Source organism: Triticum urartu, chromosome 4A (assembly GCF_056163025.1).
Source record: "Triticum urartu cultivar PI428250 chromosome 4A, HENAU_Tu73, whole genome shotgun sequence".
In the NCBI taxonomy this organism is placed as follows: Eukaryota; Viridiplantae; Streptophyta; class Magnoliopsida; order Poales; family Poaceae; genus Triticum; species Triticum urartu.
The window spans coordinates 614,000,671-614,017,384 of NC_141876.1; the positions used below are offsets into that span (position 1 = coordinate 614,000,671).

Sequence of the window (16,714 nt, forward strand, 5' to 3'; positions counted from 1 at the left end):
AGCAGCAGCACAACGGCGTGGTGATGGTGGAGGAGTGTGGCAATCCTGCAGTGCTTCGCCAAGCACCGCGTGAGAGGAGGAGGGAGAGAGGCAGGGCTGCGCCATGAAGGAGTCAAAACTCATCTGTTGGCATCCCCAAAAGTGCTCAAGTATATATAGGGGAGAGGGAGGGGGTGCGCCCCACCTAGGATTCCACCCTAGGGGCGGAGGCCAGCCCAAAACCCCATCTAGTGGGGCGGCCAAGGGGGGAAAGGGGAAACTTGCCCCCCAAGTTAGGTGGGTGCGCCCCCTCCCCAAACCCTAGGCGCCTTGGGCCCTTGTGGGGGGGCGCACCAGCCCACCTGGGGCTGGTCCCCTCCCACACTTGGCCCATGCAGCCCTCCGAGGCTGGTGGCCCCACTTGGTGGACCCCGGGACCCTCCCGGTGGTCCCGGTACGTTACCGATAAAACCCGAAACTTTTCCGGTGACCAAAACAAGACTTCCCATATATAAATCTTTACCTCCGGACCATTCCGGAACTCCTCGTGAAGTACGGCATCTCATCCGGGACTCCGAACAACATTCGGTAACCACATACAAACTTCCTTTATAACCCTAGCGTCATCGAACCTTAAGTGTGTAGACCCTACGGGTTCGGGAACCATGCAGACATGATCGAGACGTTCTCCGGTCAATAACCAACAGCGGGATCTGGATACCCATGTTGGTTCCCACATGTTCCACGATGATCTCATCGGATGAACCACGATGTCGAGGATTCGATCAATCCCGTATACAATTCCCTTTGTCTAGTGGTACGATACTTGCCCGAGATTCGATCGTCGGTATCCCGATACCTTGTTCAATCTCGTTACCGGCAAGTCTCTTTACTCGTTCCGTAACACATCATCCCGTGATCAACTCCTTGATCACATTGTGCACATTATGATGATGTGCACATCCGGGAGTTCCACTTGGAGCTTTTCTAATGTCAAGTATCATTTCCTTAGACCATGAGATTGTGCAACTCCCGGATACCGTAGGAGTGCTTTGGGTGTGCCAAACGTCACAACGTAACTGGGTGGCTATAAAGGTGCACTACGGGTATCTCCGAAAGTGTCTGTTGGGTTGGCATGAATCGAGACTGGGATTTGTCACTCCGTGTAATGGAGAGGTATCTCTGGGCCCACTCGGTAGGACATCATCATAATGTGCACAATGTGACCAAGGAGTTGATCACGGGATGGTGTGTTACGAAACAAGTAAAGAGACTTGCCGGTAACGGGATTGAACAAGGTATCGGGATACCGACGATCGAATCTCGGGCAAGTACTATACCGCTAGACAAAGGGAATTGTATACGGGGTTGATTGAATCCTTGACATCGTGGTTCATCCAATGAGATCATCGTCGAGCATGTGGGAGCCAACATGGGTATCCAGATCCCGCTGTTGGTTATTGACCGGAGAGTTGTCTCGGCCATGTCTGTATGACTCCCGAGCCCGTAGGGTCTACACACTTAAGGTTCGATGATGCTAGGGTTATAGGGAATAGATGTACATGGTCACTGAATGTTGTTCGGAGTCCCGGATGAGATCCCGGACGTCACGAGGAGTTCCGGAATGGTCCGGAGGTAAAGATTTATATATGGGAAGTCATCATACGGTCACCGGAATAATTCGGGGGTTACCGATATTGTACCGGGACCACCGAAGGGGTTCCGGGGGTCCACCGGGAGGGTCCACCTGCCCCGGAGGGCCCTATGGGATGTGCGTGGAGAGGGACCAGCCCCTTAGTGTGCTGGGCGCCTCCCCCCTAGGGCCCATGCGCCTAGGGTTTAAGGGGAACCCTAAAGGGGGGCGCCACCTTGCCTTGGGGGGCAAGGCAACCCCCCTTGGCCGCCGCCCCCTCCTCAGATTGGATCTGAGGGGGCCGACCTCCTCTCCCTTGCCCCTATATATATGTGGGGGGTGGGAGGGCAGCCGCACCCAAGTTCTGGCGCAGCCCTCCCCCTCTCCCAAGTCCTCCTCTTCTCCCGCGGTGCTTGGCGAAGCCCTGCAGGATTGCCACGCTCCTCCACCACCACCACGCCATCGTGCTGCTGCTGGACAGAGTCTTCCCAACCTCTCATTCTCCCCTTGCTGGATCAAGGCGTGGGAGACGTCCCCGGGCTGCACGTGTGTTGAACGCGGAGGCGCCGTTGTTCGGCGCTTAGATCGGAATCAACCGCGATCTGAATCGCTGCGAGTACGACTCCTTCATCCGCGTTCTTGCAACGCTTCCGCTTAACTATCTACAAGGGTATGTAGATGCACCCCCTTCCCCTCATTGCTAGATTACTCCATAGATTGATCTTGGTGATGCGTAGAAAATTTTAAATTTCTACTACGATCCTCAACAATCCCTTCATTTTTTTTCTGTTACACTAATAGATCCAACTGGCCTGTTTAAGCCGTCAGATTAAACCAACATTCCCCCCCTTGATCGTTAGGCTTAACTTCATTTGCCCATTCTACATAGGAATGATGTACCAAAGTGAGGTGTTACAACAGCTCGAAACGCCATAGAACCTCAACACTTATAGCACACCCGCCTATTTCAAAATGGAAAACATTTTGCTAATTGGGGAGTGGTTTATTTTAATGGTCCTCTTATTTCAGAATCATCAGGCTTCCAGTAGTCCCATGCCGGCAACATGCTCACGAAAAATACTGGGTGGTAAGCCTTTTGTTAGCCGATCCGCAAGCATATGCTTCGTTCTTATATGTTTAACATCAACTGTTTGATCTGGATTCTATCTTTCACAACACGATACTTTATGTCAATGTGTCTGGCAGCATCACTTGACCTGTTGTTACTCGTATAGAAAACTGCGGGTTCATTATCACTTGACCTGTTGTTACTCGTTAGAAAACGGCGGTTGTCGGTTTGCGTTCAATGTTCAATGCACCAAAACGTGGGACCGGCCATTTGATGTTGATCCTCTGACGATGCCGTTAACATGCGGCGGGCATCGGTTGGCCACCATGGCGCCTGAAACATGGGACCGGCTGGTTAGTTTGGTGCTTAGCGCGGGTGAAGCGACCAGTTTCAAGACTTGCTAGTTTTTTGCCACGGATTAGGAAAAAAGTGGTAGTTTTTCGCATAAAATCGTAAAGTGATAGTTTTGTGTCACGTTTCCGTGAAACGTGAAATGTGGTAGTTTTTGGTTAAATACTCACCGTTCAGCCATCGACAGGTGAAACTCTTTTGTGCCTTCATGTCTTTCTTTATTCCCTCCCTCCCTCGCTCACTCACTCAAAGGTCGCCCTCACATGCATAGAGAGAGCTAGCGAAAGGAAGAGGAGCGAGCTGCCATTTCGGTCGGTCGGGGGAAGCAGATGGCCGCCGGCGACGTGGCGACCGCCTTCCTGGAGACGAGCCTCGGCACCCGCCTCGCCGTCTCCTTCCCCGCCTCATCCACCATCGCCGACCTCAAGCGTACGTACCTCCCTTTCTTGCTTGCTTGTCAACTTTTTTCTTTTCTCGAGCTGTTCTTGCTTGTCTATGATCTATGATGATGGATCAGTCCCAGCTCCTGGCCTTTTAGTTCTTGAATCAGATCAGATGAATTCAGTTTCTTCAATCAAAAACAATAAGGTGTGCATCATGGGCGCCTCCTCGAGCTAGCCACCGCATCAGGGTAAAAAGGGGCGAGCGTTACGACCTAGCCTGGGGGTCTCCGCACGAGCCCCTTTCTCCTCTTTGACGCCGCCGCCTCCTCTCCTCTCCTCTCTCGATTCTCCTCCCCTGCGTCTCCCCTTCCGCGTGCCATCGACCTCCCTCCTCTACGTCTCTCCTCGTCGGTCGTCGCTCCGAGTCACGGATCCATGGGGTTGAGAGGAAGATGTGCTCTTCCATGGCGTCAAGAGGAGGAGGAGGCGCTTCTCCTACCAGATCCGTGGCCACCATGTCGCCCAGCTCCATGGCTTCCTCTCTCCTTCTCAGGCGGGCGATGGTGCGCGACATGGCCAGGCGGGACCTGCGCAAGCAGCACCTCTGATGAGGCACATGTTGCGGGCTAGCAGCGATTGGAGGGGGCGCCGTTGCAGATCCTCATCGTTTCTCTGGGAGAGGAGCTCGTCAATGATCCATTTTTCTCCATGGATTCACGATGGAGCTGCCCTAGGAGGAGCTTCTTATCTTCAAGGTGCGCATCCACTCCCCCTTCCCCTCCCCTGTAGGTGTTGGATGATGGTTTGGCATTTAATCTTCAGAATTTTAACTCCTTGGTTCCCCCTGTACTGCGGATTCCGCAGGAGAGGAACACGCAGCTGAAGAACTCGACATGGAGGATCTGAAACTTCGCAAGGAAGAAGGAGAGGTTATCTCTTTCTCTTGGACTGTAGCCTAATTGTGTGAGATTCTATTTGGTTGGGCTTGTTTTAGATGATTCTGGGCAAAGAAGTTTGCTAGCCTTTCAAACTTTGGCTGCTTAATTTCACACTGGATTTTCTTGTGCTTAGTTTTGTAATGACCATACTTATTTCTTAGTGCTCCTCCATGTTCCTCTGCATAACTGGATCTGGGTGAAGCACCTTACATGATTATGTGATGATTCTTACAATCCTGCCAACTGTGTCACATCTGGATAAGAGGATATTTCTAGATATCACGAAACCACACATTTTTTACTCAGGTTGTCATTACTTGGTTGATTCAACAACATTTTGGTGCCTTGCAATATAATTTTCACAATCGTATCAATGCAAGCTCATAGGTACCATTTGTATAAATTTCAGATTAGCTATCTCAGTCTTGAAGTTTATAGATTGGGTGGTTCGTGTGCAGGTACGTCAGCAACAAGTTAAGCAATAAGTACACGGCGGTGATCAGAGGTGCAAATCGATGACCGGCACTTCACGTTACAGATTTTTCAGTGTACTCAGTTTATAACGTTTCTCTTATTCTTATTATTAGCTAACATCCTTATAAATCAGAGATTCTGTGTATCATCATAGTTATAAGCATGTACCAAATTTAGCTGCATCTTAGACTTAGCTTCATACAAATTATATCCTTTTGACTTCAGGTACTTATGTATTGTCGAAATTTGGTCATTTGTGTTCTTCTCAGAAACTGCATCACGGCACCTTGTTGTTCTTTTCAGTTCGTCGCCTTATGATCCCCGCTTCAGTCTCTCTACTTGATCTACATTTTTCCCATGAGTTTAATTTCTTAATTTTGATTCAAATATTCAATACTTGCTGGTGCAGGCAATGGACATTCAGACATTCCTATAATTTTCTGTACTATATATATATATATATATATATATATATATATATAGGAGAAGCGCACTGTAGGATGCATATTGAAGAAAAAGGCGCACTACAGGTTCTCCTGGTACTAAAAGGTTATATCCTCCATTTTGATGTTGTTGGTTATGGCAGATTGCACTGCATAAGAATGAGCTAAATAATTTAATTATCATTCTCATACAAGACTCAGTGCTAGCTAAATCATAATTAACTTACAGTAGCGTTGTGGCATGGATGAAGGCGAAGAGAGTACATAAATGGGAGATTATGTAGATTTTGTTGTCTGCTTCCAATATTATGTATACGTTTTCTTTTCCTTCATCTAATTTATGAATATATACTATGTACAAGCAAGGAGATGAACAGAGAAATCAGTTAGTGTACAACATCACATCACACTTTTTCAGTGAATTAACTTTAGGTTCCACAACTGTTTTCGCTTGAATATTTGTTGAATTTCCTTTTTACTTTTCAGTAAATGAGTATTATCCTGCAAATTGTATGTATGAAGAAGTATTTACAAAGTTCTGCTCTGTGTAGAATTGAAAATATCAGGGCATTGTTATCGTTTATCCTGTTATCGGTGTACGGTTTGGCCGATCCCAGTGAGACATGGCTCGAGCGTATGTTGTCGATGCGACAATGAGAAGATCCTCTCTTTGAGCCCTCTCCCTCTCGTTTTGCCTCTCATGCTTCCTGTTTCTCTATTCTCAAGGGAGGTTCACTGGTTCTTTTGCAGGTTTGTGTTACTATTTGTCTTGTTTAAATGGCCAAAGGTTCATGGGAATTTCTATGGAATGTCACTCAAGGAGGGTCAGACATAGTTCAAAGTTGAGTGATATCCTCATGGCCAACAAGGATTGATCCTGATTCAAGATGGAAAGTTTTGCTTTCGTGCGAGTGTCATATACATGTATTGTTTCTTGGGCATTGAAAGTTAAGGAAAACACTTGTTTGATTGGTTGAGCGCAGCTTCCATTTGTTACTTCAGTTAGAAAATTTCAGTTTGGGTCTGCACCATAATTCCTAACAATTCAATGAAGGTCCGGTTTTGTTTTATCCTTTTTTATTGCTTCATATTCAATGAGTTCCAAGATATATTAGATAACTATTAATAGTTGTAGATGTTGCAGGTTGCAGATACTAAATTTAGGATTCATTTAGTATCCAATGCTTTCATTTTCACACCGGTACTGAATGATCCAATACTAAATTTAGGGGTCATTTTCCAGCTACACCATGTATTTGATTTTTCACTTCGTGACAATAAGTGTCAATTATACTAGCATGTCCTGAACTCTTTTGCTTGGTCATGAGGAGAGCAGTGGGTGAAAATGTTGGTTTAGAAATTCAGAACATCAAAGAAGTGGTCGGGGGTCTGGTCATGGTAAGCAAACACTTTACAGTGTGAGTCCGGCTTATCATTTGGACTTGATTTAATGATATGAACAATGATGCGTACGCATTTCCAGAATATAGTTTCTTCAATGCAGCGTGTGTGTCTTTTACTCTAGCTTTTGTATGCTAATACTTCCACAAAAATGTATGGCATCTTTGCATTGTACATTATAATGTCTGATTATTTGTTAGTCAGGTTGAGATCATAAATGCATCATTAGTCCATCGATCCAGTGTGATTGCTTAGATCCAGCAGGGCATACCTTGCTGCTAGCTTTATACTATCTAGAGCATATTTCTTTTTCTCTTTGTTTAATTAAATAGCATAATACTATTGTTATCAAGAAATATGAACAGGCGACATTATAGATCTATGTCTTCATGTTCCCACCTGATGTTCTTCCATTTACAGCAATCTACTTGTTGGGTGATAATCTTGACAATCATAAAACCTTTCAGGTCTGCCTATCTGTTGATGGTGATTCTAGCAAAGGTAATGATGCAGCAAAAATGATGGGAGCGACTCTTCTCGAGATATCTTGCAAGTTTGTGCCCGCTTTCCAGAATCTGAGAAACTAAAACTCATGAGTATTTTGTTGTGTTTATTATCACAGCGGACACCACAATTCTAAAGCTGTTACGACTCGGGAGATGAGTGCCTGATGGTACTGTTGCTGCATGTCGGCCAGCCCTATCAGTATCGATCTGCCGTTTTGGGCTACAGCTAAGCTTTGCTACTGCTCTAAATTGCAGTCTTTTGACCAACCGTGTTACCAATGATCAATAAATTTTCCCTTCCAGCATTGCCTTAATTGTCTCTACTCTGGCACTGCAAGGTTTGGTTGTCAATTTTGTGGTAGTCATTTTGCAACAGTGAGTAGTGGTTTCTTTTCAGAAAAGAGTAGTGTGTTGTTTGTGTGGGTGCACATTATTTAGAATCTTATTGTCGTTGCTTTCAAAATAAGTATCATGGTGCCTGCCCACATATTCAGCTCATAATTTGTCGTTGCTTTCCACTTTGTTTATACAGATGTTTCTTCGTGCAATGAATTAGAATTAATCATGAAATAATTTTCTTAAGATTTCGTGAAGCTGCTCATTGGCTCTTGCTGCTCATTGTTTAATCTGGTCCGTGCTTAATGCTTTGTTTAGCATGTTGCTTAGCTGTGTTAAGTGCTTGGTCTTTGTTTAGCTTTGTGTTGTCATTAGTGCATGGTACTCATTGTTTATTGTGGTCAGTGCTTAATACCTTGTTTACTGAACTTTGTTTGCTCCTACTTAATTAAAAAGCTGATGCCAGTGTTCATTGTTTACTGAACTTTGCAAGTGGTGATTGTTTATTTGTTAAAAATGGATGTGTCATGTGCTTGGTGTGCATAACCCTTCACAAACCTCTTTAATAAACATGTTAGGTTGTCGGCAGTAGCGACATCAAAGGATGGAGGGTGCGCCTGCTATAACTCCGGCGGGACGCTAGAGCTCGTGGCGACGTTTACAGCGGTGTGCCTGGGTGCCATGCAGGATGGATCTGACTCTGTGGCCGAGATGACGAGGACCAACTGAGGGGGGCTCGACAAGGCGGCGCTGCCAGCCATGCCGGTGTTCAGATTCAAGACGGGGCCGCGATGGGTTGTTAGTTGGTACGCCCTCCGTTCCAAAATAAATTGTACTAGCTTTATAATAAAGTTAGTACAAAGTTAAGTCATCTATTTTAGAACGGAGGGAGTAGCTGCTGCATACGTGTTGCTTGATTGTTTTTCCTTACTAGAAGCGTGGGTGCCTACCGCTGCTTCATGGTTAGCCATCGAGTTCATAATTTTCTGTGTTAGCTTGCTTCAGTTGGAACCGATATTGTTTTGACATGATTAATATATCGTAATACTACTTGCCTTTTGCATATGCACCCGTTAATGTCTATAATGTGATTCTCTTCTAGATAAATTTGCATTTCTGCTGCTTTGATCTGTTGAAAATGTCACTTAAAGCACATTCATTACTTACTTAGTAAAAAGAAAGACCTTGGAAGCGGCGCGCCCCAACTACTAGTTTCCTTCATTTTCTGGGTTTGTACCTGCAGGAAGAGTGAGGCATGAACACGCCGCAACTTTCCCCGACATCGGCCACATCGCCGTCCAATCCATCAAGGAAGGTATGCACGCTTCTCCTCCTGCCTTGCTTTGTACACTAGTGTATTTCAGAAAACCCCAATCATGGTTCATACTATTGTGCACACATCTACTATATGCATGATGTCATGGCTAATTCTTGCTGGTGGCTGGTGCTGGCTTGCGCAGGTCGAGAGCAGAGGCCTGTGGTTCCATCTCGCCGACTCCATGGCCGTCCGGGAAGCATTCCGGTTCCACGGGATCAACCAAGCATGGCACCTTCAAGCAGATGCAGCTCTGCTTCCAGATTCTGAGTAGGCAGGCTAACGGGTTGCAGCAGTATGCAGTGTGTGTGTGTGTGTGTGTAATATTGGGATACATGTGTTGTTCAGAGTCTGGTCTTTCTTTCAGTGAAGTTTAATAAACAGATTCTCAGCTCAAACATGTTTTACTAGCACTAGAGTAGCAGCTTCTTTCTTATGCAGATCAGAGCTTCACAAGGGCAGGTTTTCGATTTTTAGGCGATTACTGATTACTTAATCACTTCTGAAAAAACTTACCAACTGGTGTGTGTGTGTGGGATCATCATGAGTTAACACAGCTCAGAAAGCGTCTGTTAATTTGCACAAGGGAGGGACTGTCTGGTCTGATCTGATGAAACACCACACCCACCACCATCATCAGGGAAAAAACAGACCGACTAATGCAGCTACAGCTAGTGAGTGACTTGGTGCCATGGAGAGGAGACGACGTGGTCAGCCGGCGACGGGGTGCTCCTTCTCCTTGGCATTGACGGTGGCCTTGTCGACGTGGCCGTCCTGCTTGGGGATGATGAGCCCAAACCCTCCCTCATTCCTCTTGTACAGGATGTTCACCTCCCCTGCATTTCGTCCCACAGTTCAGGTCAGTTAGCTTCTCTTTAGACTAGTTCAGGGTAAGTTCAGTTAACTTTAGTTCAGATAAGTTAAGTTGAGTTGTGCAAAAGAACAGTTTCCATGGAGCAAATGCAAGGGCAAGCGCAATGGTGCAGCAAGGACGTGCCTGTCTGCTCGTTCCTGAAGGCGTAGAAGTCATGGTCGACGTTCTCGAGCTGCTCCAGCGCCTCGTCCACCGTCAGCGGCGCCATCTCGAACACCTTGGTGCGCACAACCTGCAAACCAACATCATAGTTGATGAGCTCACACATCAGAGCCTGGCACCAATTGATCAATCAATCTTGAATCCTGACACAGCAGCATAGTATATGAATTCTCTTCTTCATAAAGACTAATTGTAAATTCCTGAACTACTAGATCAGATGGTGAATGAATAAAAGGTGCAAAATTATCAGTCAAAACAGTTGTAAACAAGTGGCATTTTCCTGAACGCAAGCAAAATAGATGGATTGGTCTGTCGGTGGTCACCTTGGTGAGCACGGTCTCCTCGTCCTCGGCGCCGATGACCTCGACCAGCTCGTCCTCCTCCTCCTCCTCCTCTGCCTCCGATTCATCTTCGACATCGGACAGCCCGGAGGACTGCCACTCCTTGGTGCCCTTGAGGTGGCGCACGTCCGTCTCCTTCTCCTTGATCTTGCGCAGCTTGCGCTTGACGACGGCGGCGGCGGCGTCGATGGAGGCGTAGGATGACTCCTCCTCCTCCTCGGCGCGCACGACGCCGTGGCGCCTGGTGAAGAGCGTGACCTCGCAGCGGGAGAGCTTGGGGCCCTTGCTGAGGTCGCCGCCGCGGGCGGAGAGGCGCACGTCCACCTCCCGCACCAGGTGCGCGTGGTTGTGCACCGCGCGCCCCACCTTGTCCTCGATGTGCTCCTTGAGCTTCTCCGTCAGCTGCGAGCGAGCCCAAGAAGCGGGATTCAGGTGGGGAATCCATGGCGCGTTATTTGCGCGGATTGCGGGACTGGGGGGAAGAAAGATGTTACCTTGACGTTGCGGCCCTGCATGATGAGGCGCGCCGAGGAGAGCGGCCCGTCCCAGGCCGCGCGCACGGAGATGGAGACGGAGGAGGGGCGGTCGGTGGCGGCGGCCAGGGTGAGGGCGCGGCCGAGGAAGCCGGAGCGGAGGGCGCGGGGGCTGGGAGCGGCGCGGTGGCGGGTGCGAGGGGTGAGGACGGAGGAGGATGTCGACGGCCACGCCGCCGCTGCCGTCGCCGCCATGCTCATCTGCTGCGGCAAGAAGAGGAGAAGAGAAGATGGATTGGATTGGATGGGCTGGCGATTCTCTGAATCTTGCTCACTTGCTTTGTAGGAGTAGAGCAGATGCAGTGCAGAGTGTGTACCCAGGGGAGTGATGTGGATTGGTCCTATCCTATCTAGATTTTTCAGCGGAGCAGCCAAGACATGCCCAGCCCTCCCTCCGCGTGGCTATGTCGCCTACAACACGTTTCTTTCAGACAGCAACGAGGCGCTGCATCCGGTCCAACCCAACCCAAGTACAGTAGTATCGTCGAGTCTAGCAAAAAAAACATTGACACAAGAATTTACATCGGAGTACAACCTTCAAAAATAAGGGACATTGCAATACCGTCCTCGCTCAACCTGGCAATCCGACCCATGAACGTCTATGCCCGGCCTTGCCTCCGGCCAAAAAATGGCGAGGCGTCGAGACTCGAAGCAACAAGGCAGCATCTCCATCATTGCCACACACACCTCCAGGGACGATTGCGGCTCCGGGACTGCCCGGGCCAATGTACCTCGCACCTATGTGCCTAGAGAGTCGGCGAGCAAAAGACAGGCCCCGACTAGAACTGGCATATCATACGTTGGGGAAGCGCCGACACTAGCATACGTTGCGCCCTGCTCCCTGTGTAGCAATCTACGCCAGAGTGATGCATCACCAGCTTCCATCTGCCGCATCAAGTACTCCACTTGTAGCCAAAGGAGTGCCTTCAAGAGGGGAACGACGTTGAGACGCCGCTGCCTGCCTGGTCCGGGAGGCCGGACCTAGGACTTCCCTCGATACTCGAGGAGGAGGTCCGGCCAGGGGCTCCGCTGCCGCCGTCTGTCGACGAGGGCTTCATCTGTCGGCATCCTCCTGCGACAGCGGGAAGGAGGGGAGCTTGGGTGGCGCCTAGGGTCTTGCCATCCGAGCCACCCCTAGGAGCGATGCGAGGGCTTGGGGTGGTCAGGAAGAGAAAATTTCTTATGTGCGTTTGCTTTCTGTAAAATGGCATGGAACGTAATGGGTCGGACCTATCCCGAGCAACCATTCTCGCATTTGGCTTGCCAGAGGAACCGGAACCCACCAGTTCCCAGGAACGGCATATTCGCTCATTATTCCGAAACCGGGCAGTTCCTCGAAAACGAGCGGACCACGCGGAACACCTCAAACCCCGACTGTCATCCTCTTCCTCGTCTCTCTCCGACTCGGTGCGCCGCCAGCCGCCACCTCCTGATCTCTCTCCCCATCTGATCTGCGACACCGCCAGCCACTGCCGCGTCTCCCCCTCTCCAGCGCCACCACCCCCTCCCCAATCTTGCGCGTGCCGCCACCAGCAGCCCCACCGCCGCATCCTCACACTGGCGCTCCTCGCCGTCGCGCTCGCGGCCCTCTCACTCGTTTTCTTCAGCCGAGCAGGGAGGCCGGGCAGCCCTCTCAGTCGTCTTCTTCAGCCGGTCATGGAGGCCGGGCGCACCTGAGGTGCCCATCTTCGGTGGCCGAGAGTTCGCGCACGTCGTTCTTCTGGTTTCCCTCATCTCTCTTGGTGCAGTGGCGGCGTGCGGGCTGGTGGCCGGCAGGGCAGCGACACGCAGTGTGCAGTACGATGCAACCTCAACGGCTCAGCAAACAACAACAATCAGGCAGTGTGCAGCGACAGACAGTGCACTGGCACTAGGCAGCGACTCAGCGGCGCAACCAACGACAACAATAAGTGGCAGCGACCAACAACAATCTCCAGTGTTATTACGACAACGTCTGATGATCACTCGTCAAATTCGTCGTCCATTGATTTTTTTTCCAATCCTATGATGTTGGCTGAACGATGAGTTGTGGGTACCTGAACTTTTGATTTGTTCTAATGCACCATTCAGTTTAATCAAGTGTTTAGTATAGTTCAGTTTAGTTTTCTATCAAAAGCTAATTCAGTATGAATTGGTGTTTGGTTGGAGTGATGGAATGGAATCGAATAATTCTTCCTCGAGCTTTCTCATCTCTATGATGTTGTTTTGTGATACCTTCGGTGGTTTGTGTACGTAGATTCTTATTGACCGTTCTGAATAGTGAGGCTAGCTAGGGTTTGCAGGATTCATCGGCGCAGCTGCGTCGACGACTTCCTTTCGTAGTTGGGTCATCCGGCCGCATCTCCGTCACATCAGCACGCCCTTCGGTGCCTGTTGAGGTCCGTGAGATTTTATGGATGACAGACTTTCGAATTTGCGGCTCTTCCAGTTAGACAACTTATACTTTAAAAGGATAACGCCACAGAAGCGTTGTCTTGATGACTTTTCATTTGAGATCAATAATGTAAGTGTGGCTCGCTCAAGAGAAAAGTAAAAAACATCAGCTTGGAGAAAAATATGTTTATTTCTCTAAAGTGGTCGAGAGAAGATCGCATGAAGCATGCATGGTCGATATGAAGGAAGGCAGCTTCCTCCTATTGACTGTTGACTCGTAGCTTTGCTTCTTCCTCTGCTCTGCTCTTTCAACTGCCAAACAGAGGAGAGCGTCTTCAGTGTACGCAAGAAACAGAGCTCCGTCGATGGTGCGGACGACGGTGCAGGAGCTGGCGGCGGCCGTCGAGGAGCCGCCGCGACAGTACGTGGTGGCGCACGAGCAAGACCAGGACCTGCTGGCCGCGGATGAGATGCCGGAGCCCATCCCTCTCATCGATCTTAGCCGGCTGACTACGGCCGACGCCGACAAGCTCCGGGCGGCTCTACAGACCTGGGGCCTCTTCCTGGTGAGCCTCCATTAAATTATTTTAATACATTGGAATAAGGATCTTAGTAAGGAGACGGACAAAAATGGCAGCACCCCTCTTCACTCCGTTATTTCAGCGCAGTGTAAAGATTATCCATAGATGTTTTCTCGGTTTCCTCAATTCTCTTCTTCTTAATCAATGAAAATGGCAAATCTTTTGCCTTGTTTCAAAAAAATGTTAGGTTTCCGTTGGAGAAATATGCGACATGGCTTGTACTTGATGCTAACCCATCTGCAGCGTACCAGCAGGACGAGAATGGTTTGTTTCCTGTACACATCGTGGCCTTGATGAATAGGAAGATGGCAGGGCCATGCATATTCTTCTCCTCAAAACATGTCGTGGTTGCATCGCTCTTTATGACAAGCAGGGGAGATCCTTTCTCCACGTTGCTGTCCGGAACATTTTACTCGTTAATTTCATGTAGTATGTTTCTTAATGGCTGTTTTTGCAGAATCCGGAGAATGTGATATACAGGACACACTCAGGACACTCAGGACACTCAGGGAATGCGACTGCTTTCATCTGCTCCTTAGTAGCTAGCTACATTTTGCCTCATGTTCTCCGGCATGTCCATGTTTAAACTGCATATCCGCCGGTTTCACTTTATAGGATAGCCATGTTCTTCACCTGGAGTTCGCTCACAAGCTTGGCCTACGTACGTATGGTGCTGAATCCAGTAGGTGGTGCGCTTTCCAATTTCATACAGATCTTTGGTTCTCTTGCGGTGGCCTATCAAACCACATATTTTATCAGAGAACCGGTTTGGACTTCATCGTCCAGATGCAGAGGCCGGGATCATCCTCCTTTTCTAAAAAACAAAAAAACATATTTTATCAGAGAACCGGTTTGGACTTTGGACTTACCAAGCGCTGTCTGTCAGACGCGGGCACAAATTCGTATGCTAGTTATTTATACGGCGTATATATCTTTCTCGAGGTTCTACTTCGGTTTTGGCCCTTTATAATATTTATTTATTTTGCCATAGTTTGGATCTGAAGTTTGAAGAAGCGGCAGCCAAACGAGTTAATTGCAAGACACTACCATACTTCAGCACGTTGTGACGAATCAGTACCACTAGTCTTTTTTTTTTGTCATGCAGTGCCAACTCTAAGCCTAAGTGTTGCAAAACGGTCTGATAGCCGTATAAGCTCGTATTGACCACGTATCTGACCGACCGGGCCCACTTGTCAGGTGCCACGGGTGGCCTACCCGCGTGCACCCGCTCGGTAACTCTCGCACCCCTCTCGGTCGCTCCATGTAGCCGGGTCCGGTCTAACCCAATCGGAGCCAGCCGCACTCTGTCCTTCTCCTCGCCATCGCCCTCGTCTCTCCAGCCGCCGCCGCCGCCGCTCGCCGCGCGGACCGCCGCGCCATGGTCTTCGAGGATGAGAGCAGCGACGACATGTCCGGCGTGCAGATCTCCTCCTCCTCCGACGGGATGCATTATCAGGTCAGTGGTAGAGCTAGGGTTAGGGTTAGGTGATTTGGGGATTTGCTCTGGTTTTCTGATTTGAGAATTTGCTCTCTGTAGATTCCTGCTAGCATTGAAGACCAAGACTACAATGGCTTGGAGAATGCACCAGAGGGGCTCTGCGTGGAGCATCGGCTGCCAACTGAGCGCCGTGTAGCTTTTGAATCATTTGAGACGGGCAGGAGGTTTCTAATTTGTGCTCAGCCTGTAAGATTCATGCTTTCTTTATGTTCACTGTAATATAGTTACTAGTACTGATGATGAAGCACCTAGTTACCACTTAGTAGTTTTGATGCTTCTACTACTGATGCTCACTGCAATAGCTTAGTTGGCTATGTTCACTGTAATATATTTATGGTTTAGTTATTTATTAGTATTTCTGATGATTATGGTTTTGATGCTTATGTTCACTGTAATATGTATAGTTTGAGGCAGTGTAGTTATGAAGCAAACTGTTAGTTGATTGAGGCAGTGTAGTTGCTAAATTTTAATTGAGGCAGTATAGGTTGCAGTTGAAGTAGCATTGTTTAGTTGGCCACATGTATAGTTTGTAGTTCTGCAGTTGTTAGTTCATTTTTTAAAAATGCCCTTTCATAATGGTAATTCTTCAGAGATTAACAATATAAGTGTTTGTTATATTGCAGGAAGCTGTCAATTGTGGTTTCCTTGCTTGGGTTGACCCAAAGTGGCCTCCCACAATGCAAAATGCATTGTTGAAGCTTTGGGAAATGTTTGAAGACAGCAGGACTGCTAGGAGGAAGGATAACCTAGAAAGTTCACTTACTATCCACCACCTTAAAGAAGAGAAAAGGAATCTAGATGCCAACTATGACAAACTAGTTGAAGATGTCCATCAACTTCTCAGTGCCCAGGAGGACAGGGCATTGGATTTCAGCTCTCTGCAAGCTAAGGAGAAGAGAGATGAGAGAGCCAGTGCATCAGTTGTGGCTGCCATGAAGAATGAGATGGAGAAGAAAGAGGCAGAGAACTTCAAGATGAAAGAGAAGTACAAGGTGCTGATGAACCTGGTAGAAGCTCAAGGCACTGTCATTAGGAACATGAAGATGAATCATTTGAAAGAGAAGGAAAAGCTAGCTGAAGGCAACAACAATTTAAAGATCCAGGTTGATGAGCTCACCAAGTCTTTGGAAAAAGTCAAAGAAGAGAATGTGCAGTTGAACCTTCACATGTCTGATCTCAAGAGGGGACATGAGAATCTGATAAAACGCAGGGATGAGGTAAAGCTCCAGCTTGCTGTTCAGTTGAAGTCACTGGAGAAGAGCAAAGAGAAGTTGAAGTTGATCCATGACATCTTGAAGGAATGAGGTAGATGAAGATGATCTGGGTAGATGGAGCAGAGCATACCTATCATGATATAAGTTGCTTTGATAGAAGGCTTTGCTAATCTTTTGTGAAGGGTGGTTTAGTTAAGTGTAATGTATGGATGTAGTAGTTGTGAACAATGTTGAACTCCACTATGCCATGGTCTTTAGCTAAAGTTGTAAGAATCTAGTAATTATGGCTTTAAGAATCTATGGTTATTTA

General features: G+C 48.1%; 2 protein-coding genes and 1 long non-coding RNA gene across 18 annotated transcripts; 2 read left to right on the forward strand and 1 right to left on the reverse strand.

Annotated features, from left to right (window-relative positions):
- The first annotated feature begins 3,120 nt into the window (after window positions 1-3,120).
- On the forward strand, window positions 3,121-9,289 carry LOC125553250 (uncharacterized). Of its 14 annotated transcripts, XR_015601872.1 has the most exons (9): window positions 3,188-4,170; window positions 4,280-4,344; window positions 4,812-4,858; window positions 5,237-5,376; window positions 5,822-7,172; window positions 7,294-8,319; window positions 8,757-8,828; window positions 8,974-9,059; window positions 9,107-9,289. It is a non-coding gene; the product is annotated as an uncharacterized LOC125553250 (long non-coding RNA). The 14 variants fall into 14 exon arrangements; XR_015601880.1 differs by having other exon boundaries at window positions 3,121-4,170; window positions 7,294-7,515; window positions 8,092-9,059; XR_015601875.1 differs by having other exon boundaries at window positions 3,134-4,170; window positions 5,822-5,904; window positions 6,021-7,172; window positions 7,294-9,059.
- An 83-nt stretch (window positions 9,290-9,372) lies between these two features.
- Window positions 9,373-11,053, reverse strand: LOC125553249 (30S ribosomal protein). Its single transcript, XM_048717055.2, has 4 exons — window positions 10,700-11,053; window positions 10,188-10,607; window positions 9,826-9,934; window positions 9,373-9,664 (listed from the first exon to the last, which is right to left on the reverse strand). The coding sequence occupies exons 1-4, from the start codon at window positions 10,937-10,939 to the stop codon at window positions 9,540-9,542; spliced, it is 894 nt and encodes a 297-aa protein (XP_048573012.2). The 5' UTR covers window positions 10,940-11,053; the 3' UTR covers window positions 9,373-9,539.
- A 2,572-nt stretch (window positions 11,054-13,625) lies between these two features.
- On the forward strand, window positions 13,626-16,639 carry LOC125554444 (uncharacterized). Of its 3 annotated transcripts, none has more exons than XM_048717998.2 (4): window positions 13,626-13,677; window positions 13,936-15,148; window positions 15,230-15,376; window positions 15,814-16,639. In XM_048717998.2, the coding sequence occupies exons 2-4, from the start codon at window positions 15,071-15,073 to the stop codon at window positions 16,492-16,494; spliced, it is 906 nt and encodes a 301-aa protein (XP_048573955.2). In that variant the 5' UTR covers window positions 13,626-13,677; window positions 13,936-15,070; the 3' UTR covers window positions 16,495-16,639. The 3 variants fall into 3 exon arrangements, with proteins under 3 accessions (XP_048573955.2, XP_087376098.1, XP_048573956.2); XM_087519972.1 differs by having other exon boundaries at window positions 13,944-15,148; XM_048717999.2 differs by having other exon boundaries at window positions 13,947-15,148.
- The last annotated feature ends 75 nt before the right edge of the window (window positions 16,640-16,714 follow it).

Bases quoted from the DNA above. Each gene is read 5' to 3' on its own strand.
- LOC125553249 (XM_048717055.2), bottom strand. From the start codon at position 10,939: ATGAGCATGGCGGCGACGGCAGCGGCGGCGTGGCCGTCGACATCCTCC. The intron at 10,608-10,699 runs GTAACATCTTTC...GCTCGCTCGCAG, and splicing joins TGCAGGGCCGCAACGTCAAG to CTGACGGAGAAGCTCAAGGA. The intron at 9,935-10,187 runs GTGACCACCGAC...GTTGGTTTGCAG, and splicing joins AGGAGACCGTGCTCACCAAG to GTTGTGCGCACCAAGGTGTT.
- LOC125554444 (XM_048717998.2), top strand. From the start codon at position 15,071: ATGGTCTTCGAGGATGAGAGCAGCGACGACATGTCCGGCGTGCAGATC. The intron at 15,149-15,229 runs GTCAGTGGTAGA...TGCTCTCTGTAG, and splicing joins CCGACGGGATGCATTATCAG to ATTCCTGCTAGCATTGAAGA. The intron at 15,377-15,813 runs GTAAGATTCATG...GTTATATTGCAG, and splicing joins TTCTAATTTGTGCTCAGCCT to GAAGCTGTCAATTGTGGTTT.